The sequence below is a fragment of the Nannospalax galili genome, unplaced genomic scaffold (assembly GCF_000622305.1).
Source record: "Nannospalax galili isolate Female #2095 unplaced genomic scaffold, S.galili_v1.0 scaffold72, whole genome shotgun sequence".
NCBI lineage: Eukaryota > Metazoa > Chordata > Mammalia > Rodentia > Spalacidae > Nannospalax > Nannospalax galili.
In genome coordinates, this window is record NW_008336933.1 from 4,391,641 (window position 1) to 4,408,092 (window position 16,452).

The following is a 16,452-nucleotide window of genomic DNA, read 5'->3' on the forward strand; positions in this document are numbered from 1 at the left end:
ACAGGATAATAATACATTTAAAAAATTAAAAAGAGATACATGGCTGACTACATCATTTGAGACAATTAGTATGATTTAAGGCTGACTTTAAAATTATGTCTGTTTTTTAATATACTCTCTAAATAGTGGGACACCCTCTAATCACACAAATGACAGATTTTCACGTCCAGATGACCACTTACAGTATTTAAAATTGGACAGTTCCTCTACTGCAGTCCATGTTCAAGAAAAAGAAGTTTAGAAGTCAAAAGTTTGGTGAAATCTGTAGCAATTGCTGTGTTGGGCCATTGCTAGGCAGTTCCAAAGGATCTCAGTTCTCCATCATCTTATTCCAGAAGCAAATGAATGGGGTAGAAGTCACCATCCTCATCACGATTCCTGGCTCACAGGTGAACAAAAACAAGTCAGGCAGAATGACACTCCAAGTGGCTCTAGGATCCAAATTTGTATTTGATTATTCAGTAACACTCAAGAAAAAAAGTAGAGTCCTACGCATCCCTTTCTTTCAGTCAGATACATGTTTTCTACCTTCAAGTTCTTAATGAGCTTAAGAAGGGGCGATTGCTAAGAGGGGTGAAACCAGTGAGGCAAGGCCCCTCTTTTAGAGCATGTTTCTGTATTTTCTATGGAAAACTAAGGAAGGGGCGTTATCTATGAAAGAGCTTGGACACTGGATCTAAAGGCCTTTTGAAGCCTTTAAGAAAGTTCTCATACTTAATGTTAACCCTAAGCTTTGCAGTTACAAGAAAGCAGGTAAGGTGGCGGCAAATACAATCAGTATAAAAAGCCAACATCATCCCCTTTCCTGAGTATTTTCTGAGTCTGCGTGTTCAGTGAAGCAGTTTCCCTTCCTTCCGCCTGTTCTTTTCTTCTTTCTTTCCTTTCTTCCATCCGTTCTCCCTTTCTTCATTAATCACTCCCTCCTTCCCTCCCTCTTTTCTTTCCTCTCGCTCTCTCTTCCTTCACCCTCCCGATCTTCCTTTCTTTCTGTAGTAGCGACTGACTCTGAGGACAGAGAGACACGTGCTGTGCTACTCAGTTTCGCCTCTGGTCCTTTTCAGTTTTTATTTTGAGGCAGGATCTCACTAAGTTCCCCAGACAGGCTTTCAACTTGCAATCCTCCTGCCTCAACCTCTCAAGTTGCTGTGATTACAGTCCTGTAACCACCACGTCTGCCTTCATTTTCCTTTGATATATTTAATGAGTTATAAGTCAATTACTTAGGAAAGTAAGTTCTTCCCTGGGGGTCATGTATGTTTGTCTAGACACGGAGTCATTTGCAGAAGTAGCATGTCAGGAATATTCTCTGTAATGTCAGAGCTGTGAGAATCAGAGTCAGAAACTTTCAAGTTGCAAGCAGGTGAGGTTTGGTGGTTAAGGATCGATAACCCACTTCCTAGGCATAGATACAGCACCCTCTGCACAGTGAGCAGTTAATTTGACACACCAGACTCCTGCTTAGGCATTTTTTTTCTTATTTTCATATAGTGTCTAGAATTAACTTGTATTTTCGGTTGATGCTAAAGGCCCTGGCCTAGGCATTTCATTGACTGATTGTAGAAAAATAAAGTTCATAATGAACTGTAAGTGGGAAGCACTGGATTTATAAATGTCAGCGACCAGAGAACTATCTGAATTTGTGGTTCCCAAGGACCAAGGATGTGAGCTGGTCTGCAGTGGGCAGAAAAAGGCCAGCGGGGTTAGTTGTTTGAGGAAATTTTCCAAGGTTAATTCTGAACTATGCAGCCACAGATCCCATGGTCTTTTTTGTGAGGGGATGCCTGCCCTGTCATAGTCTCTTGTAAACACATTGACATGGATTTGAAGAGGAGAAGCAATATTCCTGCTGGATGATCTTAAGATTTAGGCTGACAATTTGAAGTCACAATTATTATTTTTGCAGGTAATAATAACAGCAGCAATGGAAAGAACATGATGCCATATTTATTTTCTTTGATAGCTTGTATGCACCTGGTATTTGTTGTTATCCACGACTTGAAATTCTGTGATCTTATTAGCACAAGTCTCTTAATTGTGCCTATACCTCAACCCTCAAATCTTCCCCTCTCGCCTTCTTAAAAACTGCTGAGCACTGCTCGGGCTGGCACTAAAGCTCCCTCAGCTTCTCTTCTGATCCTCCTAGGGCAGTTCAAAGGCATTTGTAATCCTCAGGATTTGGCCTTTAGTCACTGTTTCCTCTTTCTGGGGCACTCCCTTTTGATGAAAACAATTCCCTTGCCCTTCATCTGGCCAGATGGGCAGGTGGACACTTCTACCCAAAGACCTGGGAGGCATTAGGGATGCAGCACTACTGCTGAGTGGGGCTTAACTGTGTCGACGTGCCAAGGTTTCTGCACTGCCCCAGTGTCCTGGCCTCTGAACTGCTGGTTTCCTCTCCACAGGGATCCCTGTGTCCTCACCCATGTCCTTGAGCTTGTGGGTCTAGGGAAGGATGTGATCAAGGGGCAAAAAACTCTGAACTTGGCTTTTAACCAGAGACATAAATAGACACAGAGGTCATGACATCAAGTTCCTAGAATATTTTTTGCATAGCTTCATAAAATCCTATAATAGATTCACCAAAAAAGGTGATAAATATTCAGTTGTTCACTCATGCCGTGTATTGTGTTGTGCCAGGTACTGCTTCTCTCAACACCAAAACCTTTGAGGGGCTGCAGAGACGCCTAGGCAGTTAAGTGCACCCACTACTCTTTCAGAAGGCAGTGATTCAATTTTCAGCACCCATATAGGGTGACTCACAACTGCCTGTAATTCCAGCTCCAGGGGATCAACACATATGCATATGAGTACTACTGCCTTATTCCCAAGAAAAATTCTATTCATATAAAATCATAAATGTATATTATAAATATTAAAGTATATATGGTATTTAAAATATAAATATGTAGTACAATATATAAAATATTTAAAATATATTGATAATTTTATATATACAAACTTACATGACTTATAAGGAAATGTACAAATATTAGACTGGCCCCATATGTAATTATACATACTTATAAGTCTGAGTTGGCTTTCATTAAACTCAGGGACCTTATGAATGAATACTATCTATACTTTTCAGACTGAAAACCTTTAGCTCACAGCCCTTCTCCTGTGCTCAATGAGCACTGAGAGGATCTGAATGTGCATCTTCTGATCCTTATCTGATTATTTTGTCATCACAGCCATATGCATTGTAGGCTTCTGCCCCTTACCCTTTGCGTCTAGAAGTTGGTTACTCAGTATTTCCTGGCCAATGCTCTTTTGACCAGTATGCTTTGTAAGTCAAATATTTAGTCTATTAATGTGAAAATCAGATTGTGAGTTTCAGTAATTTATCTTGAAATGTTTGCTTTTGATTTCTACAGTGGGCCAGGATGTGGAGAACCACATGACCACATGTATAATATATAAAACGTATGTTCCAGAACATATTTGCACTGATTTCTTTTTAAGGCATAGATACTCCCCTTTTCAAAAACATTGCTGTTATGAGAATGGCCTTCCCTTCGATAAGGATAATGTTTTTTTGACTTCAAATCACAGACAGTACTTAAATTTATGATGGACCAGAGAGTTTCTTTTCTGCCTTTTAAATATCAGGCCAGGTGTGGTTTTGCACGCCTTTAATCCCAGCACTCAGGAGCCAGGGGCAGGCAGATCTCTGTGAGATCAAGGTCAGCCTGGTCTATGTAGTGAGTTCTAGCTGAGCTGGTGCTACAGGAAGATGCTATCTCAAAACAAACAAATAAACAGCAACAACAACAACAACAAAAGGTAGTTGATGCCTTATTTATCAGACAGAGTCAAGATAAAAATTTGTGCTTAATGGACTATTGAGAGTGTCAGCATGTTGTGGGAACAGGCTTACGCACCCTAGTATGCAACTGGGATTTTCTGCTTGAATTTAGCTCACTTTGGACCAAACACTCTTATTTCCTTGGCATTTCATTGGTCATGAACTACTTTCCATGGTTGTACATTAAACAAAGTTTAAAGAATGTTTGGTACATGAATTTAAATATTCCTCCAGGAAAATAGAAAGGTTTAGTAAGCTTGTTTGAGTTTTTATGTTTATGGATATTTTTCTTCTTGACTTAGCAACTTAGGGGAAAGCCCATTGTTGCTAGTTGTAATGCAAGTGAAATGAACCGATGATTCTTGAGTCTCTAGTTTGTTCTTACTGCCATGTTAGCTAGGTGTTGTGAAAGACATAAAGAAATACACTGAATCCCATTTTCACCATAAGTTTAATTGAGGAAACAGGACAGACGTTCATAGGCTAACCAAATGGAAGGCAATGGAATGGTCTGTAGTAAAAGATCTGTGTATTTCCATGGATGAGGGTGTTTATGAAATAATTCTTTGTACCCATTTCAAGTTTCTATCAAGAGAGATCAAATAAAGCAATTAACAAAGAATTGCCATCAAATTATAATTTAAATGGCTACCAAAACATACGGGACAATTCAAAATGCTCATATTTTTCCTCAAGAATTTTGGTACTCTTCACTTTCCTTGGGAATGGGGTAATTAAGAATTCCAGTGCAGAACAATCTGACCAGAACTATTTTTATTGTTGTAAGAGTTCTACAGGCTAAGAAAGATAAAAAAGACTGCAGTGAAAATGTATTTCACATTCACAGCTGTCATAACTGGATTTTGTGCTTAAGGTAATCAAATCAATCAATTCCATACTAAAAGAAACAAGCCTTATTGGATTCATGAGGGATTTGATGACACATAGACTCCACCTGGGCTTCTAAGCTTTTCTTGGTTACTTCAACCTGTCAACCCAAAGCAAAATTTGTCGATTGCAAATGGAACTGTAACTTATGCTGAAACTTGTACAAACTGAGAAGGAATTTCAAGTAACTGGTCTCTCACAAATGACAACCAAAAGCATCCCGAGAGAGAGAAAGGCAGTTTGAACAATTGCTACAAATGCAACTCCTAGGGCTCTACCGTGTTAAGCTGCTGCCTTTCCAACTTTTTTTTTTTTCTCACTAGCATTTGCACTAAAATCTTCCAAGAAACTTTTATTAAACAGGGAAAGCATAAGCTGTCTGGGTGGAAGAGGAAGAAGGAGCGCTGCTGGATTACTTGATCCCTCCTCCATATATACCACAGAAGGGCTCCCAAGAATCATGGGTTGGACCAAAAGACTCACCCAGCACTATGTGTTACACAATTCATTCAAACTTAAATAAATTTACTTCATAGGCATTATCTAATTCCTGAGCTTAAGTTTATGTTGAAGAGAATCAAGGTCATGGGACTCAGGGGCCAATGGCCACAAAGTCAGCACAAACTGGCCCAGAGCACAGAGGTGAGCAGAGTCCTGGGGAACTCACTTTTCAAGTCTCTTCAAGTCCTTTTTTCCTGTGTTTCTGAAATCCAGCTACCTCCCTTCCTTCTCCATAGACTGATTATTCAAATAATCTTTCAAACTGCATTTGCAATTGACAAATAATCTTTCAAACTCCTTTTGCTAAGAGCTTGTACAAAGTACACCTTTTTTCCCCTTCTTTTTAAATTACAGCCCAAATCCTGATTGCCTGAAATACTGGGATCACAGTTGTTCATTTTTTGAAAACGTTTTATATATTATTTTTATTTTATGTGTAAGAGTGTTTTGCTTGCATGTGTGTAAGTGCACTAGTGTCATGCAATGCCTGTGGAGGTCAGAAGAGGGTGCTGGATTGCCTGGAATTGGAGTTATGGATGGTTGTTAGCCACCAGGTGGGTGCTGGGAATTGAACCCCCCTCTTCTGCAAGAACAGCCAATACTCTTAATGAGATGGCACTGAGCCATCTCTCCAGCCCTGGTTGCTTTGCGATTGTAATGATATTTATGGGGACCATTTAATGTGATATAATAAAAAATAAGAACTCACTGCTCTCAGGCAGTGTATAGAGAGGTATCTGGTGACAGACTGTGAAGTATGGAGCACTAATGTCAATTTAAGGGCTCTGATTGACAATTTAGCTTATGATCGGGGTTCCATAGGTCATCCTGAATTCAGGTCATTCTACCTGCTATTAACAAAAAAGACTTCATTTTTTTCATTGCTTAATTTCTCTAACAAGGACTCCAAAGGTCATCCAGTGAATGAAAAGCCCACTGTGTGGTATCCAGGAGAACACAAAGATCATTCTCAGGACATTTCTTACTTGGAGGAATTGGAGAAACATCGATTTTCAGTCTGGTGAGTGACGATATTGGGCCATTTTATTGTTAAATTTAAACTCACTAGCTCTTTATTCATCCTCTTCTATTTTATTCATTTACTCCACAAAAATTGATTGCATGCTTATTGTACACTGTAGAATACCCACCCTGGCTTGGAGACGTTGATAGTCCAAAGATGGATATGGATATATAAAAACATTAATACGCTATGATTTATATTTTTCTTCTCACAAAGCGCCACATGCACACGAGAAAAGGTGACGACCAAGTTTACTAGAGAAATGAAGAAAAGATATCTAAAAGTGTTTGAGTCCAATCCTAGAGAAGCTTGTAATGGAGAAATGGTGGTAATGTAGAGGAGGTAGAGACCAGAGATTGAATTGGGAGGACGGTTGGGGATTATACATGCTGAAAATCTAGGTCACCTTCTATCCAGACAGAGCATAACTATTGTTCCCTCTGTCTGGTTTGTGTAGATGGTTCTATTTGTATCTCTGCAAATGAACACAGAACAAACATGGAAAGAGGTTATGTCAGAATGAAGGGACAGATTGATGGGTGTTCTGGTGATGGTCTCATCAAGGAACCACAGCATTGGGACGACCAGGAAGAAGAAACAGAAGGAATAGTCAAAGCCATCTGTTCCCATCCACTGCTTCTATGGTCACCCCAAGGTCTATTCCCTGAATTGCTTTCTTATTGGTCACTTTAACTGCCCTGTGATTTATTTTTCAAAGTTTGGCCATACCCCTCCATCCAGACCTACTGGGTTGAGGACATGAGATGAGGTCAAATCTCATTATGTTCTATAACTCCTGCTGGAATTTACTTAAATTTAGAGGCTTAAACACTTTATATATGCTTCCTAAAAGCAACTAGAGTGTGGTCTCCAGGTTCAACAGCAGCTAGGATGCTGTAAGAAGAAAGGGCTGGGGCCAGTGCTAGGCTGTATTCCAAGTTCTTGATTCCTGTTTGAGGATCGCTTTGGCTACAGTATAAAAAGAAACACTCTATTAAGTTCAAGCTCTTACATTTGTCTAATTTTTCAGGCTTTCTCTGAAAGATTCAGGAATGATCTGCAACATGAGAGAATCAGTCTTATTTTACAAATAGGGTTGAAAGGTTGGTGTTAGTTCCTTGTCACTATAACAAAAAGCCTGACAGAAGAAACTTAAAGGAGTAGAGATACATTTTGATTGAGGAGTTCAGATGGTGTACCCCATAACAGCAGGGAAGGCATGACAAAATAACTTCATGTCAATGGGCATGTGTGGTAGAATTCCTCACATGGTGACTTGTCCAGGAATCAGAGACCTCAAAGGCCAACCAAAAGGAGATATAGCCTTCATGTCCTGAACCCAATGATTCACTTCTGATAGCTAGGTCATGGATACCAAATGTTCTAGAGTATCACAAAACAGTGATCCAAGCTAGGGTCCCAGGACTTAAATGCATGAGCCCGTGGTGGCCATTTTCCATTCAAATAGTAGCATCCTACACCTGTCTCTGATAGGCACTTGGCGCTCTCATAATGCAAAGTGCATTCACTCCAACTTCAAAAGCCCCACAGTCTTCACAGTTTCAATATTGTTCAAAACTCCAGAGTATCTCAGAGACTCAATCTCTTTACTGTGAGACACTGTAAATTTAAAGGCAGAAAAAGAAGCTGCATATTTCCAAAAGGGAGGAATGGGAGGACAAGGAGCAGAAGACTGAACCAAGGTATGATGAAAACCCAGCAGGGCAAATATATCTTGTAGCATCAAGTCCAGCATCCAGGGAATGAGATGAAGAGGTGGGACGCCCCATCCCTATATCCCTGTCATCCATAGCCCATGTGGCCTCTCTCCTGGGCTGCCTCCATTTTGTGTTTGAAGCTTTGCTGCAGAAATTCCATGGTTTTACTATCTTCAACATCCAGGGTGTTCACTACAATTTAGGACCCACCTTGTTCAAGGGCCATGCTAATCTTCTCTGTATCAGTCCAATTTTAGTATATGTCCTACTGAAGTGAGTACCCGGTAGATGCACACATAGCTCTTGGAGGAGCTCCATGCAGATAGTCCAACCCTGTTCATACTTCCTGGCTTCATAGGCTTTGTGTGTGTGTGTGTGTGTGTGTGTGTGTGTGTGTGTGTGTGTGGGGGTGTGTGTGTGTGTGTGTGGGGGTGTGTGTGTGTGTGTGTGGGGGTGTGTGTGTGTGTGTGTGTGTGTGTGTGTGTGTGTGTGTGTATGTGAGGGAAAGAGAGAGAGAGATAGAGAGAGAGACCTTTGTGAAAGCCTTAATGATCATACAACTTTCATACTGCATGCTTGAAAAGCAAACGCTAAGTTCTAGTGACAGTTCAAGATACAGCGGGCACCGTGTAGCATGGCTGTGGTAGTGGCCTGGTGCCTGTACAACTGCCCTTGGGAAACAATTTCCTAAGTGCTCTGTTTGAACAGAGTACCCCTGGAGCTCTATTTTTTTTAGGTGCTCTCTTTTTAAAAGAAAACTTCTAAAATGAGCTTGCATTTTACATTCTGGAGTCTTTGATCGATGGGGTCTTGACCTTAAATAAGCTTTGCTAAGCACAAAGTGCTCAGTTTCTGCTTTATGGTACTAGTTCTAACAATTACAGATGATTTTCCTAAGACTTCTTTTCATGTAACTTGAATTTCATTTATTCTCCTTTTATATTCAGCTTGTTTTTTACTTCCTTCTGATCTTCCTTGAACTCCCTGTAGTTTTCCAAAAGTAGTGAGCAGCAACCTTGCCACTGACTGCTATACTGTATTGACATTTCCTTGGTTGAATAAACTTTAATGCACTATTGTTTAATTCATCTTTACTAAATGTTCAGAACAATGGCAAAGCACAACCAGATTCTCTACCTGATTTTAACATGAATGGCTTGGGTCCAAGTCTTGACAGAGCCTTTGTTCCCTTTTGGAAACTCATAAGTGCAATCTTTACTGCCTGCATTCCTACCAGCATTTTGATCTTCTAGACTTTTGTCAGAACCATTCATTACCCTCAGCTTACAAAATTCTAGTGCTTCTTCAGCTGAAAGTTCTCAACTCTTCCACATTCCTCCTGAAGACCTATTCCAAAAGCCTACAAATCGCATGGTCAGATTTACCACCAGCAATAATCCTACTTCTTCATACCAATTTTCAGTATTTGTTACTTTTCTCATTGCTTTGACAAAATATCTGACAGGAGAGACTCAGCAAGGAAGGGTCTGTTTTGCTTCATGATTTCATAGTGCTCCATTCACTACTATGAGGAAGATATGACAGAGCAGCTCTGTTGTATACAATGTATAGTAAAGCTCCTCATATGCCATGAACTTGGAGCAGAAGCAGATGTAACCTTCAAGGCCTACCCCAGCGACCACGATCGTCAGCTAGGTACTCATACCAAAACTTTCACAGAACAATGCTGTCACATATGTTCACACACATGAGCCTGAGGGTAGGGGGTCATTTTCCATTCAAGCCATTATAGTTCCCAAGGATATTGGGGCTTTGGTTCTAAACTTTTAAGTACAAGTCCCTGGTGTTAGGCATTCAGTGGGCTTCCACTGAAGCACCTGGTCTGGACCAGGGACTAGCACTACATACTCTTAGGGAAATCCTCTTCTACTTCTGTTATTAATATCCCCCATTAATTTAAAAATACTTTTGTGCTTCTCTCTCTTATAGGCTAGGCATCTTACACATTTTGGTTCTGCTGGCTGTGTGCAGAGTCACTGAAAACTTAATGACATATGATTACCCTTTATTTAGTTTTGAGGACTGTGAATTCAGGCAGGACACATCATAACCCCTATTATATTGTTCATAAACGTCACGGGGCCATCCAAGTGGGTAGAAGGCATCAAAGACTATTCCTTTTGATTCAAGAGTTAAGAGAGGAGACATTGCAAAAGAACAGGTTGGGGTGGAAGATACAGTGTGGCTGTCTTGAAACACAATCTCACAAATTCTACTTCATTTCTACATGTGAGACTCCATTACTGGGGTCAACACATATTTGTTGAACAAAACACATAAGTTAAAATAGATGAAAACATGACGGCTTTAGAAACGCATCAACCTGAGTGTGAATTCTAGATCCATCACTGCTGTGTAACCTTGGACAATGTGTTTAAACCTTCTATACCTAGTTTCTCTTTTGTTGAGCTGCTACAATTAATTCCTCTCCTATGGGATTTTACAGTTACTATGAAAGTTGAATGATAATCTGTATAAGGTATACTTCCTGTGTAGGGACTGAAAATGTAGATATTTAATAAAAACAGTTATTTTGGGAATCATTAATAATGATGATGCATTTTACAGAAATACCCATTTTAAAAGTTAAAGCACAGGCCTGTTATGTTCACAGCTTGGTCAGTCACCAGCTTCTGGCAGTGTTAAGAGGAGATGGAGCCATTAGGAAATGGAAAGGAGATCGATCACTGGGAGCATACTTTCGAAGGGGATGATGGGACCAATGCCCTCTCCTATCTCTGTCCTTGGAATCTAGCTGTCACGAGGTCCACAGCTTCCAGATCTGTGCTCTTCCATGGTGTACTGCATTGGTATAGGCTCAGAACAAGAGACCCAACCAACCATGGACTAAAACCTCTGAAAACACAAGCCCAAAGAAACCTTTCCTATCTTAAGATGTTTATCTCAGGTAATTTGTCACAGTGACCAAAAGCTTACTAACACAAGGGCATAGGTCACTTTAAGACCATTTGTCATTTTCCAATATGACTTTTTTTTTTATTTACCAGATACATTGAGTGCTGGGTGACATGAAGACTTTTGAGATTCATGTTTTCTTTACTTGGAATGTTCTCGCAGTTCCTTAGTGATGTGGTTGGTAGAGCCTATGGAAGCTCTCTGTTTTCCTAAGAGAGGCTATTTCTGGTGATAATACATAAAAGTACAATATGTCTCTAATGTGGTTATTTTCTTTCTTATCATCTTGTTTGTTTCTTTTGAGTTTTTAACCACAATTTAAAAATAATATTTTATATTTATTTATTCATTTTTCTTCTCTCAAACCTCACTCAACTTGCAGGTAGGAGATCTTCTGGCCTGTTTTTTTCAGGCTTAAGACCTGTTGTCCCTGGTATATGCTTTGACCTTATTAGTTAATATTTATTGAACAAATAAATAGAAGAATGGATGTATGTAGGCAAGTCACTATCTGTTGGTCTGTTCACCACTACATCAATTATTTCCAAACTTGTCTTTCTCTTGAAATTTCTGCCATTTTTAAAAGGGTAATATGGGAACCTTAACCACTCTGCACATCTCTTTTTGAACCAGAGCAGAGGATATGGGGGTAACTGACACCTCAAGAAACTTCTGTTTTCACTGATCTGAGACAAAATCTGAACAATTTCCTTGATGTTTTTTACTAGAGTAAATCATGTGTTGGGGCAGCCTTTCCCCAAATCCTCTCCAAATCCCCATAAAATGCATTTAACACAGAACACTGTACAACTTGCCTTCAAAGCTAACTATGATGCCAAGTGGGCAGTCTATGCTCTACTCCAGTGTGTTTAAATGATGTGTTTTCTCTCTCTGTGTATTCTGTCATGCACTCCAACTCCTTCTGAAACCCCATTCCTCCTTTGTTCCTACTAATTTTGAAAATTTTGGTAGATTTTTGTAAACCTCAGCAAAATAGCATTCTTTCTTTCTTTTTTCAATGTATGGAAACTTTAGCTAGGCAAATGCAAATTTCATTTTTAGCTGCCAAACATTTAACATAATGACCCCAAATGTAATTTTAAGACTGTTTGACTTCTTTCCTCAGCCAGCAAGATCTTTAGCTAAGTTGCTTGTGAGTCTATGGAACAGAACATGGTCACTGTCTGTCCTCTCCAGTTGGCCAGGAGAGTCTGGGAATCACAGGTGCAGGTTCTTGGGTTCATTCCCAGAAGGGGCAGCAGCCATACTGTGTTCAGTGTGCAGGCCTTGTGCTCACGTTGTGATTACAGCCTTTTTTCAAATATATAATATACTTGTATGATAACTTGGCTAACCTTTGCTTATGGTTTAGATACTATGTGAGAGATCTCCAAGGGATTCCTCCATGCTTTTGTAAACTGCAAGTGTTTAACAAAAGTGGAATTCATGTATGAACAATGGAGGTAAAAGAAGAATCTTTCCAGAAGTTCTGTAGAAACTTGAAGCTGACTTCAGGTATTCTTGGCCAAGGTATCTGTGGTGTATATTGTTTTTTCTATGCTTGCTCTTAGCCCAGAGGTCGAGAAGTGGCAGATACTGTTTCTTCTAGATGGATATCTTTCCAGAAAGTTACTTCCCATCATATGACCACTGTGATCAGACTAGGGACAGGCAGAACATCTGAAGAAGGTCCCCACACTCTTCCTTGGGATTTTGTTTTGTGATGTAGAAATTCCTTCTTCTCAAGGTCCTGCGCAGGAATGACTTCATTTTGATGTCCTGTGTCTATGGTAATCCTTTCACTGGCACATTGGCCTTCTTGTTCGTAGTTACCATTTATAGTTGGCTTGAAACTAAAAGATGTAAGCCTTTCATCAATGCTGTCTGGGTGGCATGCACAGTATGAGGATTTTCAAAGGCTAATGGAAGGGTAAGTGATAGAAACTATTTGAAAGATATGGGTACATATGGATGAGATGGTATGAATACACAAAAATGCACACAGCAGCTCCTCAATCTGCTGTGTTGCCTTCCGTGGTTGCAATTACATGCAGGAGACTGTGGTCCAAAAATATTAAATATGAGTTCATGTGCCATTCAGAGTAGCATCATGAAATTTTGTACCATCTTTCTCTGTCCAACAGGACAGGACTCATCCCTTGGTCTGGCATATTCATGCTGGACTTGCTACACATTGTTACTGAACTAACATTTCTGTATCTAGATTGACTGTTACAGGGCCATGGGGTATATGTACAATAACCCTCGCACAACAGCCTGGCAATATGCAATAGTTCTGGTTACTTACCTCCCTTCATCCCTTCACACAGACATTGTACTGTCAGACATTATCATAAGAAGGGTGAGATTGCAGTTCAATAAGATATTTGAAGAAAGAGACCTTATCCACTTGCCTTTAGTGCAGTATCCTACTGTAATTGTTCTACTTTATCATTAGTCTGTTTTGAATACCTTTATGTGCCTAATGTGTAATTTAACTCGACCATAGATATGCTTACAAGGGAAAATATAATACATACCATGGTTTGATACCATTCACTGCTTTAAGTATCCACTGGAGGTTGAGGGTGTGGATCTTCGAACACATTCCCTGTGGAAAAAGGCAGGTCTTATTTTATTTTAGGACAAAAAAGATAATGTCCATGGGGAAGCTTTAATTTAACTTTTTTCCTTTGTAAGCAAGCAAGGACTTTGGGGAGAAAGCTTTCAATGTCCATTCAGTTAATTACATAAATAACCACTCATTGCCTCTTTAAACAGAGACATAGAATTCCATTGCCTGCAGAGTGAATTGGGTTCCCTGCTTCCTAACGCAGTACCTTAATCTTTGTGCAGTGATTTCTCCAAAGAAGGAAACCAGATTATGCGTTAAATTCCTCTGGAAGTTGCACTAATGAGTGTCAGAAAGCAACAGATATCACTCTGGTGATTTAAAGAAGTTAACATAGTTTTTAGAGGTATCTAACTTCCAACTGGGGAGAAGGTTCCAGTAACAAGACAACCTTAAAATGATCCCATTACTATTCAAACGTAACGAGCTGAGTAAGACATGGGAGGCTCACCACATTCAGAGCAGGAAGGGATCTTGGGGATGATTTAGTTCAGCCCTGTCAGTTTATACGAGTTCCATAAAGCTGAGCCCTATAGAAGTTCAGTAACTTGCCTTAGGTCATAGAGCTAATAAGGAGTGGAAATGGGGCTGGAACCCACTTCCTTTCAACGTCAATCCATCTCAATTGTGAAAAAGTAAATTCTCTCAAGAACAATGCTGGTCTTTTTGGAGTTTCCTGCTTTTTATCCATTACACACCACTTTGATATTTATCAATGCATTGATAAGAAAGTGCTGATTCTTGAGAAAGTCCATTTAATGGATTAATGCGAATTTCCTTCTGTCACGGAAGTGAGGAATGGGCAGATGCCTAGATGTTTGCAAAAGACACATGTTGCTGGCCACACAGACTGTTCTTGTTTGGGAATTTATGTGACTGGTCTGAATATGTTGCTTAGGGGAGGTGTGGGTTAACTCTATGGGAAAGTTATTCTTTAATACATGTGATACACTTTCTTTTTATAACACACATGCGATTTGACATTGAAATAAAATGCAGATGCTTCTTTGATTGGCGTATTCCCCACTGTGCTTTTGTAAAACACCTTCACATATGGTCTGCCTCATTCCTGAGAAATGACTTGTTGTTTATGTCATACAAACAGAACAGATTGATTTTACAGTGAGTAAGAAGGTTGATGAATTATACGTTGGAGAGAAATCCTTGTCTGGGCAATCTAAACACTTGAAAATAAATGTTGCCTTTTGGAAAAGGCTCTCATGATCCCTTTATTCAACACTTCCTTTCTAGGGGTTAAATAGATTCACACATCAATTTCACTGAAAAGAACTGTCTGGGTTCTTATAGTCAACTGAAAATATAATTTTTCTTTTAACTGTTACACATATTGTTAGACGTATCAGGTCAAAAACTGGCAGAGTTGTCCCCAAAGAACTAACTCAAGTGGTAACTTCAACATGTGTCTGTACTGTGATCAGAATAAAACAGTTCCGATCTTGGGCAGGAAAGTAATATTATTTCCTTATTTTTCAAGTGCAATTTAAATATAAAACTCTTATTCCTTTTATACTTTCAAAATTATGCAGTACAGTTATGTGAAAGAGAACATCATATCCTTACTCCTCTGACAATAGACTAATCACATCCATTTGTGTAGTTTCACACTTTGTAAATCTCTTTCATCCCCCCCCCCTTTTGATGTTCATAACAGTTTTGTGACGTGATTTTTTTTTTTTTAAAGTTGAAATTGACCCTAGGGGCTGGTACATTCTAGGGAAATGTAATACTGAGATACATCTTTAGTCTACTTTTTATTTTGAGGGACGGTCTAACCAAGTTGCCCAGACTGGACTTGAGCTTGTTATCTCCTGTCTCTGCCTCCCAAGTGGTGGAATTATATTTATTCTTGTCCTGTGGGGGAGTATAAGAGAAATCCCAAGAGATGAGGCGTTATGTCGCTGGGGCTTCTTTGCTGTGCTGCTTTTGGACACTCTTCCCAAGGCTACGGTATGCCACTTCCCCCGCTGGCCTCAGGAATGCTTACAAGACTTAGCTTCTATATATTTCTGAAATAGCCTCTATTCACATGTCCTAAAAATGGGGAAAGGGATAAGGAGAAGCCATTTAGGTGAGATGTTTAGGCCAGATCTAGAATGGTTCAGCGCAGCAAAATACCCAGCAAGGCTTGTGCCTGGTTGCATAAGCCTGTTGATACAGCTACTTGGGAGACTGAGGCAGGAGAATCACAACTCAAGCTATAGAGTGCATTAAAAAGAAGCCTGAGTAACTTACTGAAACCCTGTCTAAAAACAAAAAAACAAAGAAAAAAAAAGGAAAAAAAGAAAATGTATATTAAATCCTGGGTTCTAGCTTCATCATCTAAAAATAACATAAATTCTTATATTACATGCTCAATAGACCTTGTAAGTAAGCCTATCATGTCTAGCTGAAGCTCCTTCCCCTTTCCTACTTCCTGCAATAGTTTTACAGCTTATATTTGAGCTATTAAAATAACAGCCTTTCTATTTTTTGAAATAAGCAAAATATTTGCTACTAACTAAAAGTTCTTCCAGAGGAAGATACCAAAGACAAAAGACAGTCATAAATACAATACAGGCTTTTGCTATTGGCTCCTTACAAATCCCATACATCCAGCAGCTTGACATTCACAGTCTTAAGCTCATCATTTCTGTGCCTCAAGCTCCTGGACATAGCCTAGCTGAGCCTCTGTCCAGGGTCTTCAAAGGATGAGATTGAGATTTTGGCTGTCTGTGTTTTCATCTGGAGGATTATATGAGGAGGAATTCCCTTCACCCTCATTCAGGTTGTGATATGAATTTTATTACCTATAGCTACAGGGTATGAACCCCAGCCTTTGGCTGGTTGTGGTTGGGAGGTTGCCCACCATTCCTAGTCAGTCACCTGCTGTTTGACATGATGTGAATTTTTCCTTACATTCATGTATTCTGTGAACCACACAAGGGAG

At 39.7% G+C, this 16,452-nt stretch overlaps 1 protein-coding gene and 1 non-coding gene across 2 annotated transcripts in view; one reads left to right on the forward strand and one right to left on the reverse strand.

Moving 5' to 3' along the window:
- The window catches only part of Ofcc1 (orofacial cleft 1 candidate 1), a 342,547-nt gene that overhangs the window by 172,453 nt on the left and 153,642 nt on the right, over nt 1–16,452 (forward strand). The window contains exons 13-14 of the mRNA XM_029562823.1: nt 1,103–1,139; nt 6,107–6,215. Of these exons, the coding sequence (XP_029418683.1) occupies nt 1,103–1,139; nt 6,107–6,215 (146 nt within the window). The remainder of the gene's footprint in view (nt 1–1,102; nt 1,140–6,106; nt 6,216–16,452) is intronic.
- LOC115070126 lies at nt 8,112–8,217 on the reverse strand. Its single transcript, XR_003849331.1, has one exon. It is a non-coding gene; the product is annotated as a U6 spliceosomal RNA (small nuclear RNA).